At 47.9% G+C, this 27673-nt stretch overlaps 2 protein-coding genes across 6 annotated transcripts in view; one reads left to right on the plus strand and one right to left on the minus strand.

Moving 5' to 3' along the window:
• The window catches only part of NCAPD3 (non-SMC condensin II complex subunit D3), a 71387-nt gene extending 66254 nt beyond the window's left edge, over positions 1-5133 (minus strand). For 2 of the 3 annotated variants that reach the window (XM_063784611.1, XM_024347492.3), the window contains exons 1-3: positions 5042-5133; positions 3808-3945; positions 526-680 (exon numbers count right to left, since the gene is read on the minus strand). In XM_063784611.1, the coding sequence (XP_063640681.1) occupies positions 526-680; positions 3808-3871 (219 nt within the window). In that variant the 5' untranslated portion in view covers positions 3872-3945; positions 5042-5133. Of the gene's footprint in view, positions 1-525; positions 681-3807; positions 3946-4231; positions 4526-5041 lie in introns of those variants that run through there. The other variant, XM_016922330.4, reaches the window with a different exon arrangement.
• On the plus strand, positions 4529-27522 carry VPS26B (VPS26, retromer complex component B). Of its 3 annotated transcripts, XM_016922400.4 has the most exons (6): positions 4529-5290; positions 14642-14798; positions 19748-19912; positions 22863-23038; positions 24673-24815; positions 25176-27522. In XM_016922400.4, the coding sequence occupies exons 1-6, from the start codon at positions 5068-5070 to the stop codon at positions 25320-25322; spliced, it is 1011 nt and encodes a 336-aa protein (XP_016777889.2). In that variant the 5' UTR covers positions 4529-5067; the 3' UTR covers positions 25323-27522. The 3 variants fall into 3 exon arrangements, with proteins under 3 accessions (XP_016777889.2, XP_063640682.1, XP_063640683.1); XM_063784612.1 differs by lacking the exon at positions 25176-27522 and having other exon boundaries at positions 4575-5290; positions 24438-24703; XM_063784613.1 differs by lacking the exons at positions 24673-24815; positions 25176-27522 and adding an exon at positions 23171-23324 and having other exon boundaries at positions 4575-5290.
• The last annotated feature ends 151 nt before the right edge of the window (positions 27523-27673 follow it).

Raw genomic sequence — 27673 nt, forward strand, 5'->3', positions numbered from 1 at the left:
GGCCTCCCAAAGTACTGGGATTACAGGCATGAGCCACCATGCCTGGTCGCATATTTTCTTAAAGTTAAGGTTAAGGCATGTCTGAATTGTTATTTGCATTTTCCTTGGTCTAGTTTTCTTGTTTTTGCCTTTATATTTTTCCTTTTTTTTTTTTCTTCTGAGATGGGGTTTTGCCATGTTGCCCAGGCTAGTCTCAAACTCCTGAGCTCAAGCAACTGGCCAGCCTCAGCCTCTCAAAGTGCTGGGATTACAGACGTAAGACACCACACCCGGCCTTATACTTTTCCTTTAATTTGCTATTGTAAAAAACAGTCGTGTCTTAAAAAAAAAAATCAGACGAGTACCTTGAAGTTTTTGGAGGAAAGCTCTTAGGATATTCCAATAAATTAACCACATTCTTTATGTTACTCATATTGTACTCCCTGTGAACTGTACACCAAGAAAGCTAAGCTTCAGATTATAATAATGACTTTCATCTTCTACTTCTAACACCAAAATTTGGCTACTTTGTTTTTATATTTTTACCTCCATAGATTCATGTTCTCCAGTAGCAAAGGGTAAAAGGCTTTCATAGAGTTTTGTGAATGCAGCCAATCCAGTCTCTATGATCTCTGCTTCTATGCTGGGATCCAAAGGCTCAGTCTCTGTGAAATCCAGTTCCCACACTGTGTCAACCCATTCTAGGGGAAAATGCAATGAAATGTGTAAGTACTCTGTAACAAGTAAAAAAACTAATCACCTTTAGATTCCAGGTGTGTTCAAGAGGAGAAAAGTTTATTAGTCACGATTCACATTTAACTTGTTTTAATAATAAAGTTGTAGCATAATAAAAGAAAACCAGAAAAGGTTAAGAGAATCTTAAATCACAACTGACACTGACTATTAAGCTAATCATCTTCTAAAAATATAAAGGAGGAAATACTTTTCAGATACAAGAGTTTTGGGAAAGGACACTTCAAAACATTCAGTGATCAGGCTTTCCCACATGTTCAATCTAGAGAAGAAACAGAGGTTAATCAGATTGCCCAAGAGGTTCCTTTGTGAAAATATCATAACCAAGTTAATAAGTGGAAATAAAATATAGAGCACTTTATTGGGCCCTTGGACAATCATGTAGCATTTAAAAAACATATATAATTTCTCCAGGAAGTTTAAAATAGAGGAGGCAAGCCAGATTCAGACTCCCAGGAATACTCGGTGACTTTAAAACACACTGATTGAAAGAATGTACATTGAGAGGAGGGGTATTAAGACAGCACGCTGGCTGGACTCCACCAATCTCTCTTAACTCTAAATCTTCCCATTCTTTTCTTTTTCTTTTTTTTTTTGGATAAACTTTTTTTTTTTAACTTAAAGTTTTTGGGTACATGTGCACAACATGCAGGTTTGTTACATAGGTATACACGTACCATGGTGGTTTGCTGTACCCACCAACCCGTCATCTACATTAGGTATTTCTCCTAATGGTATCCCTCCCCTATCCCTCCATCCCCCCTTCCCATTCTTTTCTAATACACTGTATTTCTTCAGTGTTGTCATTGTCACTTTCCCAAACTAAAATTAGGACTAGATGGAAATGTGGACATCTCAAATTATTAATCAGGTGTTCCTTCAAATTAATATTAAAAGTATTTGTTCACCACTGATTTAGAGAAGTTGGGCAAGGTATAGATAAGGAAAAAACAGAGATGGGAGCATTACACTGCACAAATGAAAATGAAAGGCCTTACACTCAACTAGATCCATCCTTAGAATACAATCTGGTCATCATCTTTTGTCACTTGAACTTGACCCTGAAGGAGGGGGTCTCTGTACCCTAAGTGGCTGTGCACAGCATTCCTTCCAAAGACATGGAATATGCTGCCTGAAAGAAGATCTGAAAAATACAATTGTTTCTTTCCAAATTTCCAGTAATGTTTTAAAGGTCATTATAGACCACAGCAAAAGTTATCTCACTCCTTCTTTTGGTTTTGTTTATGACAGTTCCCTACTGTAAATACCATCAAATCTAATTTGGATGGCAGTAACTGGCCCTGTTATCTACCATTTGGTCACAGAAGTCTTCAGTGTTGATTGTTGAGTGAGAGTATAGGAGACACTGAGTTAGACTTTTTCCCTCAGTATCTTTACAGTATTCAAATCCCTCACTACCTATTTTCTCAGCTGTCGAATGCAGGTAACTTCTGCTCTGCTACTTCACTTAGGATGGAAGAAGAGGAAGAAATACATCATCTATTCACTCAATAAACACTTTGAGAAAATACTAGGGAAGCCACTTATACTTCTAGGGATATAAAGATGAATACTAGAGGGTTCTTGTCCACAAAGATCTCAACATTTCACACTTAGGATACCAAAAAAAGCAGCCTATGATAGAAGAGAGGCCACTGAATTTTGAGTCAGAACGAGGCAAATATCCTGACTTGATCACTTACACATAATTAGTCTCTCCTTCACCATTGGAAATACAGGATTTTTGTGAAACATAATGTGTATAAAGGCCCTAAAAATGTGCTAGCCACATAAAAAACAGTCAATAGATGGTATTTATTATTTTTGCTATGGATGAGTGTTAAAATAATAGATATATAAAATGTAAAATGCTACAGAGCTTAATAGAGAATAGTACTGGGGGAGGAGGGAGAGGAATAAGATGATTCTTCAATTGGACCTGAATGTAAGAGTTTTGTCAGGCAAATAAATGCAGAAAAGTGCATCCCAGCAAGCACAGTGTAACAAAGCACAAAGGGAAAGAAATTAAAGTGTTTCTAAATGAACAAAATTGTTACAGTGTTTGCTTGTGGGTATTAGTATCTGTTCAGCAGTTATTATGTGGCAAGTACAAATTTATCTTTACAAAAACCCCTGTGAGGTAGATATTGTACTCCCCATTTGACAGATCAGAAAACAGGGGTTTAGCAAGGATAAACAACCTGCACGGTAATGGATGCTATGGGGTAGAGCCAAGGGAACAATCCAAGTGTGTCCGACTCCAAAGGTTATGCTCTTGGAAAATCAAACTGGAGAGAATAGCAGCTCTTATAAAGCATGCCAAAGATGTGGTCATTTATTTAGGAAACAAAGGGGAAACATTAAAGGTGTACAGGCTTGACACATTCAAAGCTGTGTTTTCAAAAGTCGTTCTGCAAAAGTGTGGGGGATGGGCTGGCACAGTTAACATCAGAAAGCAGCTAAAATACTCCTGCAATTGCTCGAGGCTATGATGAAGGCAGCAGCATCAGGAATGGAGCGGGGCTGCCCTGAGACACCTCAGAGGCAGGACAGTGGTGGTGGGCATGAAAGGGGAAGCAGAAATGCCATGACTCCTGGGTTGGTGGCTTGGATGGTGCCATTAGCAGGCTTTGGGAATCCCATTTTCACTCATGTGACGTTTGATGATGTCTGCATGTGAGACATCCAGTGGAACCTATGAACATGAAGTTCAAGAAATAAGTCTGGCGGAAGAAAGAGATTTGCAATTTAAAACCATCTTAATAGGTAAGAATAGATAGGTGCACGAAGACACGCACAGGAAGAAGGGGAAGGCCGAGAAAACAGATGCACAGGCGCTAGAAGAGACTGGCCAACATTCGCTTATTCTAAGGGTGGCCTGGCCGGCTTGAGCCCCCACGGGAAACCTGGCTAGCCGCAATCCTGGCGTGGCACGGCCCTGGGGACCCCAGGCACCGCCGACAGCCGGGCGCCCCCACCCTGCCCCCACCGGCACCCCGGCCCGGGCTTAGGCACCGTCGGGGACGTACAGGACCCTCGCCCTGGCCCCCGGGCCTCCCGGCTGCATCTGCTCACCGAGTCTAAGATCCAGCGGACACCAGGGCTGCAGGCCGCTACCAAGGCCCCGCAACGCCACCATGATCCCAGGGCACCGGCTCGCCGCCGCCGTGCTCAACTTTCAAAGCTCGCTCCCGCGCGCGCGCCGAGTCGTTCCTGTGGACCAATCACAACGTAAAGAATTTCCCACTGGCCAACCACCGCGCCGAGCCGTTTCCATTCGCTCAACCAATCACCGGCGTCGTCCGCCGCACGCTCAGAGAACTGGGCGGGCCGAAAAGTGGAAGCCAAACAAGGCGCCTGCGGGTGTTCCGCTAATTCGTTCGAGAAGGAGCCAGGGCCTGAGTTAAACCCTAACAGCGTTTTTCCCGCCTCGTTTTTCTTCAATGGGGGAAAATCTAAAGGGTATCTGAGATAGGGTACTTCCGGTAGTAACTGTCACCTTTGCCCTCGTCAGGCGACATTTCGCGTGCGTGTCAAAGGGCTGCCTTTCCCGTCAGCACTCGAACAGCGTAATATCCGATTGTGAAAGGCAGCCCAACGTGTATCGAGCTAAAGTAATAAGGGAAAAGTAGCCGAAAGCAGTCCGAGAAGACAAGACAACTGCAGTTCTGTAGAGGCTGCGCGGCACGCGTGGGCCCAGAGCCTGTCCCAGCGAGGCAGCAGCTGCCATGCCGACCGCTGGAGCGCCGGCCGCGCTCTCCCTGCCCATGCGCAGCGAGCTCTCCTCCGGGCTGCCGGGAGTCCCAGGAGCGTTAGGGGGTGCGCCTGCGCGCCGCTGCTCCAGCGCATCCGGGCTGGAGCTCGCCTGCCCCCTCCCCCGCCCGGAGCCGCCGAAGCGCCTCGGTGCGTTGCACCGCCGGAGGCTGGGCAGCTCGCAGCGCTGCTCGGCGCTGGACCCCACCCGGCAGGCGCAGGCCACGCACACCCGGCTCTGTGCGGCTGCCCCCCGCAGCATTGCACGGCCGACCCTCGCCCGCCCACTGCCACCGGCCGCGGGACTGGCTGGGACTGGCTCGGCGCAGGGCACTGCTCCTCGGTGCATTGCTGCTCGGGCGCCGCAGCCCGCAGCCGCCAGCCTCCCCCGGCCGTGCCCCTCCCCCGTGGAGCCGGCTGTCGGTCGGCGCCCACTGCCCGGCGGCACCGGCGGAGCCAGGCAGCGCCGCGGCGGCCGAGCGCGCTCGCGCATCGGGCCCTCTGGCCTTCTTTACCTAGGGCAGCCCGCGCCCCGGTGCGAGGGAGCGGTCCTTACCGAGACCCGCCCGGCCCGGCGGTGCGATGAGCTTCTTCGGCTTCGGGCAGAGCGTGGAGGTGGAAATCCTTCTGAACGATGCAGAGAGTAGGAAGCGGGCCGAGCACAAGACGGAGGACGGGAAGAAGGAGAAATATTTCCTCTTCTACGACGGGGAGACGGTCTCCGGGAAGGTGAGCCTTGCCCTCAAGAACCCCAACAAGCGGCTGGAGCACCAGGGCATCAAGATCGAGTTCATCGGGCAGATCGGTGAGTCGACCCCCGGGACCCCCTCCCCCAGCGCCGACAGCCGGCCGGGGAGCAGGGTGATTCAGGGCCCAGCTCCTCCGGCGAGGCCTGTCACAGTCGCTTGTCAACTGCAGTCTGAGGCCTGGGGTTCAGCTACAAGTCCCGCCCGTGGGCGACTCCCCCTGCGTTACTGTCCTCCCTGCCAAAAGTGACAGCGCGCTGCCAGGGAGATGGGGACGGCGAGGGCGGGAGGAAGCGCCCTGCTGTGCCTCGTGGGATGGGCACCTTGCCTATGGGTTCTCCCCATTGTCTCCGGCATGCACTCGGCTTTGCTTCCTGTCCCCAGGATTTCTGGGTGAGGTGCTCTGGCCATAGCCTGCAGGTGGGTTTGTTAGGGGGAGACCGCTCTGCCAGTACTGGCTTTCCCATCGCCCGGCCATCTGCAACTGCCAGACGCAAAGTGAGGCTGGTCCACCGAGCCCCACTTCCCAGAGCCCCCACCAACCCGTTTTTCTCTTTAGATGTGGTGTGAGAGAGCTAACCAGTTCTCTCTACCTCACCTCAGCCCTGAACTACCTGTGCTTGTACATGTTTCCAGAAAGAAGACCCATAATCTTCAGTCTAAATCTGACTACCTAGGCTGCGTTTCTTAGACTTCTTTATTAGAATGCGAGTTTTCACACACATTTTCTGTTTAAAGACAAAGAAATGGTGTTTCTAAAAACCACAATTAAGTGATCAGAGTTTCTCAATGCTTTAAACATGATTATTAATCATTGGAACTAGACAGCGCCAGGCACAGTGGCTGATGCCTGCAATCCCAGCACTTTGAGAGGCTGAAGTGGGAGGATTGCTTGAGGCCAGGAGTTGGAGACCAGCCTGGGCAATATAGCAAGACCTGCCTCTACCCCGAAAAATTTTTTTGTAATTAGCTGGTCGTGGTGGTGCTTGCCTGTAGTCCTAGCTCCTCGGGAGGCTGAGATGGGAGGATTGTTTGAACCCAGGAGTTCCAGGCAGCAGTGAGCTGTGATAACACCACAGCACTCCAGCCTGGGTGACAACCAGCAAGACCCTGTCTCAAAAAAATAAACAAATAAACAAATAAGAACTAGACAGTAAAAGGCAGTAATGGTAAAGTGATTTGGGGAGCTCCCAGTCAAGACTGGGTTGTCTCCAATTCTAAGCCTTATTTAGACTCTTGTGTATTATTAAAATGCTTGGGTACTTTTAAAATAAGTTGTTTTTGTCGTTAGGTTAGGAGTAGAATCACAGTAAATACCCTGTGAGCTACACACCTCTGGTAGAGAATCCATACCGATACCACACACTGCATACATAACTCTGTTTTTAGAGACTTCCTTGGGGAATCTTTGTTAAACTCTCTTATCCTGAGAGTTTAGCAAAGAATTTGCCGTCTCCTTTTCACAGAGGCAGGAAACACGGAGACACAGGTAGGAGAAACCCTGGGAAAAGGAGGCCTTGTGGCCTGGCTCTTGGGTTCACTGCTCAGCCTCAAGCATTTTGCCTCTGGTATTTAAGAACATGAAATCAGGTTGAAGACTGGCTGATCTTACAGGAAGCTCTTTGTTGTTATTTTAAAGCCAGAATATGAAAGGTCTTAGTGTACCAGAAAAGGGGCCGAAGAGTGAGTTCCATGCCTTCTGCTTTCCTGCTTCTGGGTTCAATGGTGGGGTAGATGGCAAGGTTCCTCAGTAGCAGCACTGTGATGTCTGGCGTCGTTTGGCATGTTGTCATGGGATGTTTAGCACCATTCCCAGCCTCTACTGACCAGACAACAGTAGCATCCCCCACTTGTGACCACAAAAATGTCTTCAGATATTGCTGTATATCCTCTGGAGGGTAAAATCATCTCTAGCAAAGAACCCCAGGATAAACAGGATGAGTCCAAAGCATATTATGCTACGCATAGTAACTAGTCGAGAAATCATTGCCTATTGAGCAAGGTATTTTTTAGTAGCAGTTTTAAAGTTATTGCATTGATTCTTTGGCTCCATAATAATAGTGTTGGCAGGCATGTTTAGTCTGTGTCTATACCATCACTCCCAGGTGGTGGTACCTTACCAGTATGTGAAAGATAACCCAGAATGTCTTCTGCCCCAGACAGTGTGAAATTAGCTGTTCTAGGAACTGTGTCAAGGCCTTCCTCTGGTCTGAATGAAAGGGAGTTGAAGAAGCTGCTTGCTGTGCCTGCCCCACCTGATTTCTTGTCTAACTCCTTACTCCTGAGACATCCATCATCCCTGCTGAATTTTCTCAGAACCTTTTGTTGCTTCCACTGGTAACTGTTCCCGGGCCCTTGGCCACCCTGCACTGAGTTGACCGTGAGCCTGGGGGAATTTAGCCACTCTCTGGGCCTCGGCTTTCTCAGCTACCAAGCAAGGAAAATAACATCACTTGGTGAGAATGTTGGGCATGCCAGGGGATCATGCATGACCCTTATAGAGGGTTCCTTTATAAAATTATGGTAGTTGAAGTAGTAAAATGTTTCCATTTCACAAATTGAGTTATCACCCACTGGCTTGCTGCTCTTCCTCCTGTACCTGTTTTACCTGAAGACGATCGCCCTGTCTACTGATAGGGAGTGCATGTTTCAACCCTTTGCCTTAAATCTCTTACTTTGGCCACATGGGCCAGTCTCAGTTGGTGTTGTAGATGGAGCCAGTCCCAGCTTTGTGCTGAAGTATATTGTTCACGCTCAATTATCCATGGTTACGTGAGGACATGGAAGTAGAATAACACAGAATGATGGACAATATGTTTCTGATTATTTGGCTTTGGGATGTATTTCTTGATCAAGAACAAGGCATTAGAATAACCTTTGTAGTTCTATTTGATGTAAAAGGGAGTTTGTGTTCCTGAAATACACACATGGACAGGGAGTAAAGATGTACTATTTGGAAGTCTATTTGGAGGCACAGAGTGACTTTTCTTAGACAATATGTTTCTGATTATTTGGCTTTGGGATGTATTTCTTGATCAAGAACAAGGCATTAGAATAACCTTTGTAGTTCTATTTGATGTAAAAGGGAGTTTGTGTTCCTGAAATACACACATGGACAGGGAGTAAAGATGTACTATTTGGAAGTCTATTTGGAGGCACACAGTGACTTTTCTTAAACTCTTATATTCCTCCTATTTTATCTTCCTGGTTCCCCGAAAGAAGCATGTTGTGAAGTATTTGTGTCGTACACCTGTGTCAGTCATTGTAAACTGAGCTTGGGGCACCAGAGCGAGGCTAGTGAGTGAGTTTGCTGAAGCTGCGGTCGTGTGGTTTTCTCCTTCATTGCATTCTTTGACTATGTGCGAGATGGGTGGAACTTCGGTCTGTTCTGAGGTCTGGCTGACGGGGTGGCATATGGCAGTAATCAAGTTGATAGCGCTGAGCTCTGTCCCTCTTCCTTGTTAATTTGGAGGCAGGCAGGCAGAGGTGTCACTTTTATCCTGTCACTTGCTGTGGCAATCTCATCTGCACCGATGACTTATTTTCTTTGTTTTTTATTTAAAAAATTTTTTGAGACATGGTCTCACTCCATCACCCAGGCTAGAGTGCAGTGCCACGATCACAGCTCACTGCAGCCTCAACCCCCTGGGCTCAAGCAATCCTCCCATCTCTGCCTCCCAAGTAGCTGAGACTACAGGTGCATGCCACCATACCCAGCTAATTTTTTAAATTTTATGTAGAGACAGGGTCTTTCTTTATTGCCCAGGCTGGTCTGGAACTCAAGCGATCCTCCTGCCTTGGCCTCCCAGAGTGCTGGGATTACATACATGAGTCACTGTGCTGAGCCCCATGAATTATATTCTGATGACTCCCAGACTGTTTCTTTGTCCTGACCCGACCTCTCTTCCGAGTTTCACACGTCTTTGAAGCTGTCTGCTAGACATGTCCACCGGGATACCCTACAGGTGCCTCAGAAATGCATGCAAACACAAACCCCTCTCTCTGTCTCTGCTTCAGCCACAGCCCCACTGCGTCTCCTTTTTTCCCCATTTCGGCCTATGTCAGCTGGGATCATTTAGCCTCAGAAATCTAGAAGTCATTTTGAAGTCTTGGCTCCTCCTCCCACACATGCAGTTGGCTGCTAAGTTTTGGCCTTCTCTGCTGGTTCTGCAGTATATCTCAAACCAGCGTCTCCTCTCTCTTCTCAATGCCACTGCCTTTTATTTTCTGTTTGTAGCAGCTTCCTAAGTGGTCTTCCTGCCTTTGTCTTCCTCTCCTTTCAGGTCATTTTCTGTGAAGATGAAGTTTCTTAAAGGCAGTCTATCATTGTCAGTCCTTCCTTAAAATTCTTCTCGCCTCCCTATTGGTTAATGGGGGAAAGTATATCCAAATCCCTCCTGCTCTGGCCCTCCCTCTCTTTCCAGCCTCGTCTCCCCTAACCCTTCACTCTCACCGCTTGTGGGTTCCACAAACTATCCTTTTCTTCTAGAATCTTGGTATTTTCCCTTTGTATGGTAACATCTTTCTGCAAGATATAACCTTCCACCCAAGCTCTTACTCCTTCAAAGCCTAGCTAACATCACATCCATCAGAAAGTCTTCTCTGACTTCCCCAGGCTGACTTAAGTGCTTCCTCCACTGTTCTTCCAGAGGCCTCATTAATACCTCTTTTCAAGCCGGGTATGACAAGCTTGTGACTTTAAAAAAACTTGTCTGTCTTTCTTACTAATTTCTGAGCACCTGAGATCCAGGGACTGCCTTCAGCCCATCATTAGTGCAGTGGCTAGCACGTAGAAGGTGCCTAGTAAATATTTGTTGAATGGATATATTGGTCAAATCTAAGAATTTACAGAAACTATTCTTTGTTGTTGTTTTGTTTCGTTTTGTTTTCTTTTCTTTTCCCCGCATCTCCTCCCAGATAAGCAAGAGTTACTTTAATGAAAGAAAGACACAAATCAGGTTTGTTTTGGTGGTTGAGCAGCTGAGCTTCCTGCCTTTGTTGTGGAGGAGGCATTGATGAGCAACATGTGGTTGTCCATCAAGGCCACTGACAACTCGGTGACTCTCCAGCTGGTGTGCCCCTACTGGGGCTGTCCTCACTGGGGGAACTGGGATAAGGAAGTATTAAAGCTGACGTCAGTTTACCTGCCTTTACATCTTTCTTTCCTCACACTCTTCTGTGCCGAGTTGAAACTGATACCCCCTTGCATGTAAGAACATAAGAGTTGTCAAACCTCTGGCCCATTTGGTCCTGCACCACTGCTCAGATGTGGCAGTTTGAACGTTGCTTCCTGAGACTATAATATCCTATTTATTCACTTATGTGGTAGACATTTTCCTGTTATCCTCTGCAAGTTTTTGAGCCACACTGGGATCCTTCCTGTACCTAGGTTACTTTTCCAGTGGCTTGGTCTGTGTTCTAACAATGCCAACACATGTGGTGAGGGCATCTCTTGGGTCAGGCCCATGGGACAGAAAGATCTAAGACCTAGTCATCCTACTGGCCCACGTCTTTAGGAAGATGCAGTAGTCTGTAAGGAGCACTGCAAGGAAAAACTGTAATTGTGAGAAGAAGAGACCATTGTTGAGCTGGAATCCTTTGGGGAACACCAGTGAAGTTTAGAAAGCAGACCTGGGCCGCCTTGGAGACTAATGGGGTTAAATAAACCAAACGTAATTAGAAGGTCAGACATACGGAGGAGGGCAGACAGGAACATCCCTGTACTCCAAAGCCAACAGACATTATCTGGATTTTTTTTTTTTTTTTAGGTTTTAATAAGCCCATTAATACCAATCAAGCACATACTTTTAAAAACTCCAGGGGCTTTCTGTATTTTAATTCATCAGCCCTTTAAACACTAAGTAAAAGGCACATTAAGATGAGGTGGATTGATTCTGGCCTACTTAACAAGCTGCTGGTGGGACTGGAGCAGAGCTGCGCCTGGTGAGGTGTGGGCCGCCCAGAGGTGCCAGTGCTTGTGAGTTTCACAGGGTTGGCAGACAGGAGTAGGGTGTGGTAAGCACGAATCCTGACAGTGGCCAGCCAGCAGACAGTGGCTGGGAGGGTCAGATGAAGAGGAGGCTCTTTGGAGGGCTTTTTTTTGAGACGGAGTCTTGCTCTGTCGCCCAGGCTAGAGTGCAATGGCACAATCTCAGCTCACTGCAACCTCTGCCTCCCGGATTCAAGCAATTCTCCTGCCTCAGCCTCCCGAGTAGCTGGGATTACAGATGCCCACCACCTCGTCTGGCTAATCTGTGTATTTTTAGTAGTGACAGGGTTTCACCGTCTTGGCCAGGCTGGTCTCAAACTCCTGACCTCGTGATCCACCCGCCTTGGCCTTCCAAAGTGCTGGGATTACAGGCATGAAGCACTACGCCTGGCCTTTGGAGGTCTTTTTATGCTTTGCTGACTTAGGTTTCTTCCAAAACTGCACGAGGCCTAGACTAAACATGGCCTTAGCCAAGCAGCAAAGCTCAGGGCGGCTGTCATGGGTGACCCGTGATGCAAAGCTGGCTCAGTTTCCTTCCCGAATGGCAAATTCACTTCTCAACTGTTGGTGGCAAGTTTCACCATGAAAACATCCTGAGTACAAAAGTTATTTCCTCCTGTTGGACTGAGAAGGAAACCAAAGACAGAATAGTTACCTTAACCAAAAACTTACTCAGTTCCTACTTCTAGCCTGACACGTCTGGTCCCTGAGGACTGGTGGTTGGGAAGAATGAAAGATGACGCGTGGTTGCTTCTTTGGGACGGAATAGAGGCTATTTACAGTCTCTTTAGGGCCCAGACCTCTCGTGAGAACAGCCTTGGATTTTTGTTTTAATTTATGCAAGAGGAAACCAAACTTTCTGGCAAATAGGAAGCATCGCTGTGTCTGCCCCTTTGCCCCACAGTGTTTGCAGAAGTATTGCAGATGGCTTATAAAGGATAGATTAAAAAGGCCAGGCCAGCCCTGCTGTGACTGCACACTGGCCACTCTTCCATGACATTCGATGTCAGAGCTGATATTAATGTGTGTGCAGGAGGAAAGGCGCTAGAGAGAACGTGATGCTATGCAGGGAATGACTTCTCCTGCTCCAGGTGCCCTGCAGGGGCAGGCGGACGGAACCTTCTGCACTGTTGCTAGGCTCCACAATGCTGGCAGCCTGAGCGCTCTCTGTGCCTTCTCTGTTTTGTTTATTCCTGATGTTGCCTTTGGGCTGTGCGATCGCATTTGTGTATTTTTCCATCCTTTTCTTCTTCTCTTCCTTTTGACTCTGGACCATTGATTCTGGACACTGGGGCCTTGCTCTGCCTGCTTCTGTCCCCTGAAACTATGGCCAGAATCTAGTGCTTAGAAACTGAGGTACCAGGTTCCCAAGTCAAGGTTTCGGCTTCCACATGAAAGCCAACACCATCGACCAGGACTCATGCAACAAGAGTAAGCCGAGGAGTCCCTGTCCCCGGGGCTGGCCGCAGCTCCGCTTCCGCCTGTCATATACTTCTGACTTTTATTGGGGGGGCACAATTACTGGATTGCTCACTTTCCACCCATAATTTGGAGCTGCCACCTCCCACTCTGAGGCTTTGTGGATTATCACTCACTAACCAGCATGCTGCCTACTATTGAAACCACTGAGTGTTTGGAAAGGAAGGTCATTGTTTGTAATAAAAGATTGTGGCTGATTGTAGTTACACGGGAAATCAGCCACAAGCCACAGCCACACAATACACTGTGAATTCATACAGAAGTGGCATCACTAGTGTGGGATCCCAGAGACTCCAGTCTGTGGACTCGCCTCTTCCTCCCCAAGCAGCAAACAACAGAGGCAATGAGTGTGCTCCGCCTGCTCTCTGTTCCCAATTCATCTGCCCTGCTGCAAGTTGCAGTCTAGCATGGGACTTGAACACAGAATCCTCGAGGGGTGGTGGCTTGAACTGTAATGTGGCCATGCATAGCCACAGTCAGTATTAAGAGCTTACCTCGGCCGGGCGCGGTGGCTCGCGCCTGTAATCCCAGCACTTTGGGAGGCCAAGGCGGTTAGATCACGAGGTCAGGAGATCGAGACCATCCTGGCTAACATGATGAAACCCCATCTCTACTAAAAATACAAAAAACATTAGCTGGGCGTGGTGGCGGATGCCTGTAGTCTCAGCTTCTTGGGAGGCTGAGGCAGGAGAATTGCTTGAACCCAGGAGGCGGAGGTTGCAGTGAGTCGAGATCACACTACTGCACTCCATCCTGGGCGACAGAGCGAGACTCTGTCTCAAAAAACAAACAAAAAAAAGCTCACTTGTGCAGGGCCAGGTTCTAGGAAGCACCACTCCAGCTGGGGATGTGGGCCTTATCTTTAAAGGGCCTGCAGTCCACAGTGGGAGCGGGGGAGACCAGGTATGTAGCAAAACTTATACTTAAATAGAATATAAGCAAACATAAAATAATATAGGACAAATGGGTGGCATGAACTTATCATCAAAAAATACCAGAACTATTTCCTGAAGAGGATAAATGTAGAGCAATGCTTCCTAAAGCGTGGAAGTGTGGTAGCAGCCGTCCTGGGGAGCTTATCAGAAGGGCCAGTTCTCAGGCCCCATCCCAGACTCCTGAATCAGAAACACTAGGGTGGAGTCCAGCCATCTGTGTGTTAACCAGCTTTCTCAGTGACTCTGGTGCACACTAAAGTTGGACACCCCCTGATTTCAGTGGAGGGAATAACATGAAAATGTCCATGTTCGATTGGCCACATGCCTTCCTTTTGGAGTAATAACAGCAGCTACTAACGATGTTTTTGAGTATTTGCTGTGTACTAGATACTGTTCTAAGTCTTTTACCTCCATCACCCCTGCTACTTCACACAGAGCCTTGTGAAGTAGGTTGTGTCATGACCTGCATTATACCAGCTGATAGAAATAGACGCAGTCTAGAAGGAGACCTGCTCTAGTCTCAGCTCTGCAGCCAGCTCTGCGACTCCAGGCCAGTCAGTTAAGCATGCTGTGCCTGGGTTTCCATCATCTTTTAAACGGGGTGATAAGACCTGTCTTAGCTGTGTCAGAAGATTATTATTATAAGGATGATATGATTAAATAGCTATATCCTTTCAGAAGTTGGAAGTGTTAAATGCTGTTTAAAGAAGCGTGGCATTTCTTATATTAGCTCCCATGACTTACCCTTATTAAAAGATGGTGTCCGAGTGTCTTGGAGCAGGATTATTTTGGGTTCCTTTTCTGCCACGGGATTTCACTATATAAGACAGAAAAGCCTTTGGAGAAGAAGGAGGGAGTGAAAGAGCAGAGGTCAAGAAAACAAGGCTAGAAGGGGTCTGTTCTGCAGGGAGGTCCTTCCAAAAAGCAGTTCCTCCAGCCTACAGCCCCCTCACTCGGCCCGGTGTAGCTCAGGATCTGATAAAGGAGGCATCGCTGTCTCTCACCAGAACTCTACTACGATCGCGGGAACCACCATGAATTTGTGTCCCTGGTGAAGGACCTGGCCCGGCCTGGAGAGATCACCCAGTCGCAGGCCTTCGACTTTGAGTTTACCCACGTGGAGAAGCCGTATGAGTCCTACACAGGGCAGAATGTGAAGCTACGGTAAGTTATGTCTGCTGGTTCCCCACTGTGCCCTAGAACCTGCCCCATGTGGACGAGGACCTGAGGCTGTCCCCACTTTTAGGATCTTCACAGTGATCCTGAGAAGGAAGAGTGTCGCGAGCTGTGGCGTGCTGGGAAACCATTAACCGTGGGCCTTCCAAGAGGAAAGTGGCCCTAGGTTGTAGCATGTGTCAATTTCTGTAGTGTACATAGCCCCGCCATGGCCAATTTCAAGCTACCTAATGTTCCTAAATGTAGAGGTGGGAGAGATATGCTATTACCATCATATGGAGACACATTCCCTGAAGAGCAGAGAGCATCGTAAAGGGCCGGAAAATAGGAAGTGATGAGATTTTCGCATGTCTTACCTTTGTTTTTAATATGATTCATTTAATTGTGAGTTTATATAATTTAACTTTCAATAATTGCTGTGTTTAACAGCCAGGTCATAAAATTCCTGAAAGTTCAACGTCAGCCACCCCCAGCACACTCCTGCTGGCTGGGTGTCAGGAGATCCTGACCTGCTGTCAGGCTCTGCCACACAGCTGCAGTGTGACCTTGAGCTCTGTAACTCAGCTTTCTTACTTCAAAGTGGGTAATGGACTTGGATTCTAATTCTAGATGTCCTCTTCTTTTGGGGGTGATAAGAAAATAAAGTTCTTAAAATGTGAACACATAGGTACATGGATTGTTTTTACTGTTATAGTGTTGGAAACTCTGAGAATAGAGACTGATGCCAAGGTCTTTTGGGTGAAAAAAAATCCACAGCAGATATAGACTGTTAGGTGTAAACTTGAGGTTATGTGATGCTACTGGGATAAAGCAGTCTCCCCTGTGACTCTGAACACCTGATTCCAGGTCTTGATACCATCTCATAAGATCGGTTTATCTCCTCACCTGAGGACCTGAGTTTAGGATGGTACACACCACAGCAAGACCTTTAACTTCTTTTCTTTCTCTGTCCTCCCTTCTTCCATCAGAAGAGTGAAGGCTCTTTTTAAATCTTTGCAGAGGTGGTGGTTCACGCCTGTAATCCTGGCACCTTGGCCAGGAATTCGACACCAGCCGGGGCAACATATTGAGACCCTATCTCTACCAAAAAAAAAATTTTTTTTAATTTTTTTAAAAGAAAAAAAACAAATCTTTGCAGAGAGGTCTAAGACTGACATTACACCCAGTAAAGACAGTGTTTCATAATCGCACCCAGAGAATGCAGCAACCGCGAGGATCATCTAGTCATCACTTCAGTTTGACCGAGGGATTTATTATTTAATTTTTTTTTCTTTTGCAGTGGATTTGTCTTAAGCGTTTGTACTGCAGAAAGAAAGGTGTTGAAACCAGTATAGCAGTGCCTCAAAAAATTAAACAGAATTACCATATGATCTAGCAATTCCTCTTTTGGATCCAGAAGCGGATCCAAAAGAATGGAAAACAGGATCTCGAACGGATATCTGTACATCCATATTCACAGCAGCATTATTCGCAATAAGCAAAAGGTAGAAGCAACCCAAGTGTCCGTCAGTGGGTGAATGGACACAGGAAATGTGTTTTGTCCGTACAGTGGACTGTTATACAGCCTTCAAAAGGAAGGACATTCTGTCCTATGCTACAACATGGGTGAACCTAAAGGACATTGTGCTACGTGAAAGAAGCCTGTCACAAAAGGACAAATACTGTCTGATTCCATATATATGAGGTACCCAGAGCAGTCAAATTCATAGAGACAGAAAGTAGAATGGTAGAGGCCCAGGGCTGAGGGAAGGAGGAAATGGGGGTTGGTGTTTAATGAGTAGAGTTTCAGTGGCGGAAGGTGGAAAAGTTCTGGAGACTGATGGTGATGTTTGCACAGCAATACGAATATCATTAATGCCACTGAACTGTATAATTAAAAATTGTTAAAGTGGTAAATTTTATGTTATATGTATTTTGCCACAATAAAAGAAAAGTGTTAATGTCCAAATCACATGAAGACTTTAGGATTCATGTTGCGAAAGAGAGGAGGTAGAGATGGGAAAATTAGTTGAGGACAGTTTAAAGATGTAACTTCCAGATTAAAAGCTTTTTCTTATTACACAGGCAGAGGGAAAACATGAAAAGATTATTGTGGACTTTTCTTTTGTCTTTAGGCAGAGAAAAGGTTATTTTGGAAGATTGGAGTCCATATGTAGCATTTGGTGGATGGGAAGAGTATAGAGACAAAACTATCAGAAGGCTATTGTGAGGTCCTCCGAGTATGATTTTGGTGGCTGTAATGGGAACAAAGAGAAAGTGAGGAATGTAACAGACACCAGCAGAGATTACCAGTGAGTGCAGGCATGCAGCCGTGGAGATGGAGACAGAGGGCTATCAGGAGGAAGAAATGATCTGGAGATAAGGTGATTCATCCAGCTCTAGAGGGCAGGCTGAAGTACTGGCAAAATAGAGAAAGCATAAAAGTTTAGCAGACAATTGGAAGCGCAGACCTGGCACTAAGGACAGAGGGGACACTTAGAAATGTGCAGTCAGGACTGATCTGCTCAGAGGTCATAACTGATAACGTTTTTGAAGAAAGGGAGCACAAGGAGAGGAGAGAGCCAGGACCCACCGGGGCATGGCAGGAGGAGGAGAGGGGGGTGAATCAGGGCAGTGCCTCTGTGGAACCGCGGGAAGAGTGTTTCAAGGAAGAAGTGTTTCACGGGATGCAGAATCAAGGGCTGCTGGATTTGGCAGCTGGGAGGCCATGGGTTACTGACCTCGAGGCGAGCGGTTTCTGTTGGGTGGTGGAGACAGAAGCAAGGGGTTGGGAGGAGTGGTTCGTGGAGAAGCCTCAGCTGTTGGTGCAGAACCCGCCTTGTGACAGTTGTCTCTGAAGAAAGGAAAAGAAAGTATGGTAGGTCAAGAGGGTAAGGCCTGGAGAGGGTTCTTGGGATTGGTGACTTTGGAAACCAATTTTTTAATAAGCTCAGAGGAAAAGGCCTTTAGCTAGAGGGAGATTGATGATCTTGGGGAAATCAGAATATGTAGAAGGATCCAGATGCTGGACCAAGGCTTCCACATTAGAATCATGTGGGAAGCTTTTTAAAATGCAAATGCCTGTGTCCCTTTCCAGACAATCACATATCAGGTGTGCCCAGGCAGCAGGATTCTTAAGGACTCTCCTCTCCTGGTGATTTCATTGTGCATCCATATGGAGAGTTCTTGGGCCAGAGTGGGGAGGAGAGGTCTTGAGAGGGAGAGGTGCTGTTGGAGACAGGATGGGTGAAAATGCAGAGACATGTTTGGACCTTAAGTAAGGAACAAAGCAGAGGAAGGAGCACATTGTAAGTCTTGACTGGGAAGGCCTTCATCTTCTTAGTGGAGTAAAAGTCAGTGTCTTCCCAGACAGCGGGGTGGGGAGACTTGGGAGGCTGAGCAGTTAGAAGAGGGCTAGGGACAGGTGTCCTGGGCAGGGTGATGGTTACTGAGGTGAACCGAAAGGATCCCCAAGAAGCAGCCAGTGCCACACAGAGGATAGTAGCCGAAATGTGTAGTTGGTATGGCTAGCATATCTTTATTTATTTATTTATTTATTTATTTGTTTTTATTTGATTTTATTTTTTAGACGGAGTCTCGCTCTGTCGCCCAGGCTGGAGTGCAGTGGTGCGATCTCGGCTCACTGCAAGCTCCGCCTCCCGGGTTCACGCCATTCTCCTGCCTCAGCCTCCTGAGTAGCTGGGACTTCAGGCGCCCGCCACCACGCCCGGCTAATTTTTTGTATTTTTAGTAGAGACGGGGTTTCACCGTGTTAGCCAGGATGGTCTCGATCTCCTGACCTCGTGATCCGCCCGCCTCGGCCTCCCAAAGTGCTGGGATTACAGGCGTGAACCACCGCGCCCGGCCATATCTTTATAACTTCATCTGGTAATGCTTGACAGATGGTGGGGATTATCTAAGTTTTATTTAAAAGAAAATACAATTTATTATATTAGATTATATTAAAATAATGTTTTATGGAGAAGGAAATACAATTAAAGAGCTCCTCCTCATTGAGTGTTAGCACAGTGCTAAGTGCCGGGGATGACCGTGCTGCACTGGCGGGCCGCAGAGGGCAGCTTGTTAAACCCTTCAGGGCTGTGTCTCTGTCTTCTCTCTCATCCCCTCCACAGCAGCATCCTCCCCAGGGATCCTAGGTTCAGCCAGAGACTTGTTATTCAACAGACCAGGTCCTGTCTGCCCCTGTGGCATATAAGGTTTGCTCTCCTGGAATGCCCTTTTCTCCCTCCACACAGCACTGGATCGCAGCATCTCAATTAGCCCTTTCCGTGTGTTCCCATTTCTCTATTTGCCCATCTCCCCCGGTGAACTGTGAGCTTCCCATGAGACTGTATCTTATTCATCCTGTGCTTAGCCCAGTGCTTAGCTCAGTAAATGTTTGTGGAATGAATAGCTGACTTAATTTCTCTCTTTCCTAGTCCCCTCTTTTAACTTAAAAAAGGTTTATTGGGACACTTTAAAAAGGTTTATTGATTGAATATTGTTCGGTGAACAAACATGCAAAGATAAAACTACGAGACGGACTCCTTTGCCCCAAAAGCCAGCAGTTAGCTGATGAAATAAAACCTGTACACAAATACATGGTCAGTAGTGGTAAGGGCTGTGAAAGGCCCAAGAATAACATGTGATTGGGGTACAAGGCAGAGAAATCACTTTCCCTTACAGCAGGATTCTTGACCCGGGGGCATGGGCTCCCTAGAGGGATTTGGGGGAAGGGTCTTTGAACTCCCTAGAATTGTGGTTGAAAAGGTCTCTGTATAGGTACATATGTGCATCTTTCCCTGGAAGAGGGTCTGTAACTTCTTAAAAGGATACAAAGCCCTCAAGGGTTAAGAACCTTTGTACAGGCTTCTCTCAAGTGGGCCAATTTGGTACCTATATCTAGGTAGCATCTGGAGACTGGGAGTGTTTATTCATGACAGTTCCGTCTCCTACAGCTATTTCCTTCGAGCTACCATCAGCCGCCGCCTCAATGATGTTGTCAAAGAGATGGACATTGTAGTTCACACACTCAGCACATACCCGGAGCTGAACTCTTCCATCAAGATGGAGGTTGGGATTGAGGACTGTCTGCACATTGAATTTGAGTACAATAAATCCAAGTAAGTGTCTCAGTGCCAAGGTTGTGAAATGATTATTTAAGGAGGTTAAGATGGGACTTGATGCAGATGCAAACTGATGGCCCTCTGTGACTCGACTGCTTTGTGGTGACATGCAGTGGGGGAAGACCCTGGGAGCAATCCAGTGAGTGTCTATGGCAGGCCAGCTGCAGCTGGACCGACCACGATGTAAACACTTCATTTACCTAAATTAACCATATTCAACTAAGGTGGTGTCTTTAAGTTAAACATCCTATGATGCCTCTCAGTCAAGCTAAACTAACTTGAGGTTGTTTTGGAATTCCAGCTTCAGCTGTTTCCCGCTACTGCTAAGAACAATCTCAGAATACCATTCCATTATCATGTGCTCCCTCCATCTGTGTCTTCAGAAATCAAAGCGACGAAACCAAATATTGGCCATGATTTGCTGCTTCCTCCCTGAACTAAAATGAATTATAGCAAAGAATATTGGATTTTTTTTTTCAAGATGGGGTACAGTGGCCCAGTCATGGCTTACTACAGCCTTGACCTCCTAGACTCAAGCATTTCTCTCACCTCCGCCCCTACAAGTAGCTAGGAGCACAGGCATGCACCGCCACACCCAGCTAATTTGTGTCCGTGTGTGTGTGTCCGTGTGTGTGTGTGTGTGTGTGTGTGTGTATGTGTAGCCAAGGTTTCATAATGTTGCCCAGGCTGGTCTTGAACTACTGAGCTCGTGATCTGCCTGCCTTGGCTTCCCACAGTGCTGGGACTACAGGCATGAGCCACCATGCCCAGCCCTGATGTATTTTTTATAAAAGTCTTAAAATGACTTTAACTGGCGAGTTGGGAAGATGTATATCTTTTAAACTGTGTTTACTGTTAGAACATCAAAATAATTAGCCAGTTATAAATAAATCACAAAACTTTCTGACAGGGTATTTCAAAAGCATCTTTCTTTTGAATATGATATTCCTGAGAATGTTTGGAACTCAAATATCCAAAAGTAGAAAGGGTATTCTATTCACAGAGAGCTATACAAAAAAGCCACAAAGTCTCTAAGTAGGATTTTCATTGTGGCACCCCCTGGACCCACTGTCATCCAGAGGCTGGGAGCAGTGGGAGCTGCACCAGATGGCTCACCTTTGAAGGGTCAGGAACAGAACTTTTTAAAACTAGGAACATATGTGGTTCTTGGAACAGGGTTGGAGGAATGGTGTGTTTTTTCCCCTGGCAGGCCTGGAACCTAGAGGGCCCCAGGAAAATGACCAGCGTGACCCAGAATTGGCTCTGCCTCGCCTAAGCCCACCAGTGAACAGAGAGTGAGGCAAGGTGGGAGGGAGGCTGATCTGGGCCTGGCATGGGAACAGGCTCTTCCCCTTTCTCCTTATAGCCTCAGGGCTCTGCGGTCCTGCCCAGAAAGGAGCCATCCAGAGTGCCTACCCACTACTGTCCTGACCATCTGGTGAAGGCAGAGGCCAGCAGCTGTGCCACCCGTAGGAGCTCAGAGCAGCCACTGGTCATCAGTGCATGCCAGACCAAAGCTAGTGTGGAAAAGGTGCTCTAGAGAGGCAGGGACGGGACACTTCCAGACCACACCTCTCCTTGCACAGCGAGCTGCTCTGTGTGAGTGCCTGATTTATATGCCAGAGAACTCCAGACTTGGAACCAGGGCCTGCTCTGCCACTAAGAAGTTGGGCTAAGGTCAGCAGGTACTAACATTTTGTACCTCGGCTTCTCATCTGTAAAGCGAGGAGCTTGGACCAGATCAGTGGGTTTCAAACACACAAAGTGTGAGGTGGCAGCGGAGCTGAGGTCCTTAGACCCTCTGGCCTTCCGCTTTTCTTCCAGCCACAAGCAACGTTTTTGTTGGGTTTTTGTTTTTTTTTTTTTAACTCTCCCCGCTTATACCTAGAGCAGCTTTTGCTTCTGTATAACGTTTAGAATACAGGAATGTGTGATTTGTAGGAGTTTGAAAACATCTCGAATCCATGGTCTCTAAGCATCCCCTGTAAGATGGCGCAGGTGGTCTCCTGCTGCTTTTGCAAATTTGCTGAGGCTGTTTGCTCAGGTGTCTGCAGTCTTCCTGTAGCCTGTGCACAGAAGGGTGGTGTGAAACAGTGGGGAACACTCCAGCCTGGGGACTAGGATCCTGGGTTTACCACCTTTCTCTACCCCCTACTCACATCCTGGTTACCCAAGAGAACATTATCTCTTTTCTTCCAACTGCCTTTTCTTCACCTGTAATATAAGGAGGCTGAATTCTGATGTCCATGCCAGCATTCTTATCCTGTGAGCTGAGCATCAGGTTTTAAGATTTTACTCTTTCTCTCATGCCTGATACAGGCTGTGCACATGTAGACTATTGACTGACCCAAAGAAAAAAGCCTGAGGGTCAGGAAGTGTTACCCAATGTGGCTCACTTCGTAACAGCTCACAAGGCCAGGCCAGTGGAGCCCAGAAAGCAGGCGCTGATGCCGAGAGTGATTTGCTCTTCTCACTCTACTGCTGCTGCCTGGCCTGTCGGCCTAGAGCGGACAGAACTGTGTGCTTTGAGCCATCCAGGTCCAGTTCCCTAAAGACACTGTGTGGAGACCAGAGGAAGGGAGAGACTGGTCCCTGCGCTTGTGGGACTAGCCTCTCATACATTAGGATATCTTTCAAAAACACAAATATAAAAGGTACTAAAGCAGCTGCATGCTGGGGAGATAGAGCAGATGAGCAAACATGAATGGGTACCATGCAGGAGAGACGTCCTTTGCGTGGGATGTGGAAGGGACAGAAGCTACTTTAATCCAAGTAAAGACCGCACTGGGAAACAGTTCAGCCACAGCCGTGTGGGCAGTGATGGGTGAGTGTGTCCTGCAACTGGACGTTTAACCAGCACGCTTGGCCGTGGCGTGTGCGCTCTACTGAAACAGAAAGGTCTGACCACAGTACCAACATCTTACTTTCTGTACTTTCTGTTCCCCAGATACCACTTGAAAGATGTCATTGTAGGGAAGATATACTTCCTGCTAGTGAGAATCAAAATCAAGCACATGGAGATAGACATCATCAAGCGAGAAACGACGGGTACAGGCCCCAACGTGTACCATGAGAACGACACGATAGCCAAGTACGAGATCATGGACGGGGCACCAGTGCGAGGTGAGACTCCAGGCCCAGGCCTTGGCTACCACAGCTTTTCTCCCATGTCCTGCACAGAATTCTGGAGGGGCTTGAGGGATTACACTGTCAAAATAAGATGTCCTCTTAACCTGTAACTTCTTAATCTCTCAGTTTACACCGTGGGTGGCAATAAGGAAGAAAAGGAAGGCTGAGTGTGTAGAACTTGAGGCTACTATCCCATCTTCACCCTGAAAAGTTGCACTTAGACTTGGATTATATATCGGGCTTGTACTGAAGATTGAACCTCAAGCGTCACTTTGGAAGGTCCAGGTTTAGCAGATGTGGTTTGAACACGTTTCTGCTTCTTCCTGTTGACATTCTGGCATTCTCTGCTGCTCAGGAGCAAGGGATGCATGCACAGCAGCCTGTCTGTGACTTGGCTCTAGCTCCGATTTATTCTCTGAATTCACTTGTCAGGTAGAAAGAGCACTACTAGATACTTCAGCCAACACCACCAGGTACCCAGATAGCCCTGGAATTTGCTGGAAGCATCCTCTCCCAGCCCCAGGGAGCTAACATTATAGTGGAGCTGGAAGTCCTTTGTCATTTGGGGACCGTGATTATCTGGAAGAAGCAATCATTTACATTCTTCATTGGCTCTTTAGCCATTCCTCAGGAATGGCGAAGACTCTTCATTTTGAAGTGCATGGTGCTTCCAGGGTTTTATTGGCTTATTCCTTTTACTCCCACAGGCTGTTCCATGTGGAAGGAGGAGCGCCACAGATTTAGCTGCCTGCAGCTCTGGGGACACGCGGGTGTTACCATGCCAGGCCCTTGGAGGGTTGGGACCAAGCTCTCCTGACACTCTCTGATGTCCCATTTTGTCACTGGCTGTGCAAATAGAGCCAGCTGTCATTTTTCCTGTACAAATGAAATGGGTCACTGAGAATGCATGTAAAAGAGCAGATAATGATAAGATGGCTTATATTTAGCTTTAGACCACATTATAGGTTTGGCCTTTCTCGGTAGAATTACTGCCCTAATTTTGTTCCACTGATACTAGAAAAGGCCTGATGTTAGAGCTGGAAGGGATCTGTAGTATCACGCAGTCCGATTCTCTAATTTTCCACATGAGAAAATGAAGGTCCAGAGGAAGCAGAGACTTAACTCACAAATCAGAAAAGCGGTTCGTGCAGAACTGAGGCCATAGTGAGGACTTTCTGCTTTCCACCATACCACCTTGCCAGTCCACACAAGAGGGAGGTTGTATTTTGGGGGGCATACACTGAGGATGGAGAAAGATGGCATCAGAACTGCTGGGTGAAGTGGTGGCTTAACTGGACTTTGACAGCTGCCTTTTGAAAACCCCAAAACTAAACACACTGCATGTAATCAAAAGATGCTTATACTAATAATGACCTGTGCTGTTCCCACTCAGTTGCTCTCTGTTTTCGAGAAGACATGAGAAGCTGCAACATGACCTGGAGTGGAACTGGAGAGTCACATTTTTGTTTCAGCCACCTGCTGGGCAGCAGAGCGACTGCACCTTCCCAGAAGGCTGAAGTGCTCGTGTGCTGCACTCCAGTGGCATCTCTGCAGTGGTCAGAGTGACCTGGTATAAGGGAGAGGGCATCACCTTGCCCCCTGTGCTGACTCCTGCCCTCCCCCTACAGGAGAGTCCATCCCGATCCGGCTCTTCCTGGCCGGGTATGAGCTCACGCCCACCATGCGGGACATCAACAAGAAGTTCTCTGTGCGCTATTACCTCAACCTGGTGCTGATAGACGAGGAGGAGCGGCGCTACTTCAAGCAGCAGGTGAGGGCCAGGCTCCTCCAGGCCCCGATGCCCTTGGGACAGAACAGGAGGCTCTCTTTCCTATGGAAGGTCAGACTCCATTTTTGCCAAGAGGTGGGAACATTAGGTCGCCCACAATTGCACAAGAATGAGGATTCCCACCTGGCCTTAGAGTCTGCTTCCTCGGGCCTTCTCCTGCAACCACCTGCCCTTTTGGCCCACACCAGGGACAGGGAGGTGCTGGCAGCTGCTGCCTTTGGTGAGAGAGAAGCAGAGGAGGTCCTTGCCCGAGATTCCCCACGTCAAAGTTGGGAGCCTCTAGGAAACCTGTCCCCATGCCTCCCTCTAAGGTGTCACATTGCCCCCCTTTCAATTCTGCAGGAAGTGGTGTTGTGGCGGAAGGGTGACATCGTACGGAAGAGCATGTCCCACCAGGCGGCCATCGCCTCACAGCGCTTTGAGGGCACCACCTCCCTGGGTGAGGTGCGGACCCCCAGCCAGCTGTCTGACAACAACTGCAGGCAGTAGGCCCCCAGGGCCAAGAAGATGCTGGGCACCCACCCAGCACCCCCATCTACCAACACCAGCGGCTGGGGGCGGGGGCGGACCTTGTGAGGCTCAGTTGACCCGTTACTTGCAACCTGAAAACAAATCATGTTTTTGACTTAAATTCTTTTCTCCGGAGAACCCAAGGGGCTTGGGGTGGGAAGCAGTCTCTCCTTGGGATTCTGCGGCCGATGTGGGATAGAAGAGGTAGCATCCTGGAAGCCAGCCTCTCTGGGGAACATGAGCCCCCTTCCTCAGGGGGCTGCCTTGCGTCTTAGAGGAGGGAGAGCAGAGAGCACGCATCCTTGGCTCCTGGCTCTCCGAGCTTCCTGATACAGGATCTGAGCATGTCCCTGGGATTCTGAGCTGCCAACAGGGCCCTGGGTAGTCACATCTTGTACTCCCCTCTGCTGTCCCAGAGGTAGTGGCAGGAGTTGGGCCAGCCCCCACTAAGTGGCAGGGGAAGACTCACGATTGGGAAGCTACCTCTTTGGGAATCTTGGATGTGGTGATCTCAAGTTCCCACAGGCCACCTCCTTCTGGCCACTCACTGCTGGGACCCAGGCACCTCCCTTCTCCATCCTCTCTGGATTGTCAGTAATGTCCTGGAACAGAAGCCTGTGGGATGGCCTTGGGCACAGAGAAGCCCTGGGGTCAGTGTCGTGCACGGATGGCGGCAGTGTTGAACCCAGGAGGCTGAACCCGGCCCACCACGGAAGATGAGTGCATGGCAACCGCCTGCCTTCACGTTGCTCCACTTGGTAACCCCAAGGTCTGGGCTGTTCTAGGTATTGCTTCACGTGCCCCAACAAGCCCTTAACAAGAGGGCCTGGTTCCCTGAAGAACCAATCCCAGGAAGGGGCCTTGATCCCTCTGCCTTGCTGAGAGTGAACCCTCGTCTCTCCTCACCCTCCATTTCATTTCTGGGAATTGGGGCTTAGTTTCGAACCTTTGGCAAGGCTGTTCTTACTAATGCCCAAGCCCCTTTACCCCTCTCCCTATAGGTTACACAGGGGAGACCAGGGCCTCGGCAGAAGACTGCTGCCACACTTCCAAATCATTCTGCTTGCCAAATATGTCATCTTCACCAGTTGACTGACCCAAGTTTAGGACCATTGGTATCGTGTGTTTAAAAAACACATATAAAAAAACTCTTGTGAATATTTTTGTTATGCTAGAGAGGAAGGCACTTCTCCCTCTACGGCTCTGCGCTGGGGCCTATGGTAGTAAAGTTGTTTACTGTCCTTTTTCTGCCTCCCCTGGAAATGACAGGCATTCCTCTCCCATTGGTCTCCCTTCCCTTTATAGAAAGACCAAGCAGGCCCCACTGGCCAAGAGGTACGGTATTTGGCAGTCTGAGTTCTCAGTAATTTGGAAAGTTAAGGAGTTGGTTCCTGTGTCACCTTTCAGTTAGTGTGGGAAAGAAGACTTCTGTTTTCCTGAGATCAGTGCAGTCTCAGGCCTTTGGCAGGGCTCACGGATCAGAGCTGAGACTGGAGGGAGAGGCATTTGGGGTAGCCTAGGAGGGCGACTGGCGGCAGCAGAACCGAGGCGGCAAGGTTGTTTTCCCCCTGCTGTGTCCTGTGTTCAGGTGCGACGCACAATCCTCATGGGAACAGGATCCCCCATGCGCTGCCCTTGATGATCAAGGTTGGGGCTTAAGTGGATAAGGGAGGCAAGTTCTGGGTTCCTTGCCTTTTCAGAGCATGAGGTCAGGCTCTGTATCCCTCCTTTTCCTAGCTGATATTCTAACTAGAAGCATTTGTCAATTCCTTTGCCTCCCAACTGACAACACACGTTCATTTTCCAACCTTCCTAACATCTTAAACCTTTCTTCTGGGAGAACTAGAAGATAGAATTTGCTTTGATTCTCTCAGGCGCTGTGCACAAGCCAGGTCTTCTGTTTTCTCTTTCTTACTCTACCCACATTCTTGCCTTCTCTATCCAACTGTGAAAGTGAGGGGAGGCTCCTGTCCCCCTCTCTTAAGGTCCCCAAACCTGGGAGTGCATAGGTACTAAATCAAGCAGTGCAACTTGTAATTAAGCAGCTGCAGTGTTTACATGTTTCTTAATGTGTCATCTTTTCAATGGCTGTATTAAAAGGAGAACGTTTGTTTTAATGGTCTTTCTGATTAAAGAAAGCCCCTGTGGCTTTGGAGGCATTGTGCCCACGGTCCACCAAGTTCTGTGGTCTCTTCCGTCTTACACGGTCCCATCTCCGACACTCAGGGAAAGACAGATCCCTGCCCTGATTTCCCTACATAGTGCCTGTGCTCTCACTGTATAGCCCCTGGTGAAAAATGATGAATACTTTATTAGCCACCTGTTTGAGA

This window comes from Pan troglodytes, chromosome 9, assembly GCF_028858775.2.
Source record: "Pan troglodytes isolate AG18354 chromosome 9, NHGRI_mPanTro3-v2.0_pri, whole genome shotgun sequence".
NCBI lineage: Eukaryota > Metazoa > Chordata > Mammalia > Primates > Hominidae > Pan > Pan troglodytes.

Excerpts from the sequence above, each read along its gene's own strand:
- VPS26B (XM_016922400.4), top strand. The coding sequence starts at position 5,068 with ATGAGCTTCTTCGGCTTCGGGCAGAGCGTGGAGGTGGAAATCCTTCTG. Across the intron at positions 19,913-22,862 it reads TTTGAGTACAATAAATCCAA|ATACCACTTGAAAGATGTCA; the intron begins GTAAGTGTCTCA and ends TCTGTTCCCCAG. Across the intron at positions 24,816-25,175 it reads GGCGCTACTTCAAGCAGCAG|GAAGTGGTGTTGTGGCGGAA; the intron begins GTGAGGGCCAGG and ends TCAATTCTGCAG.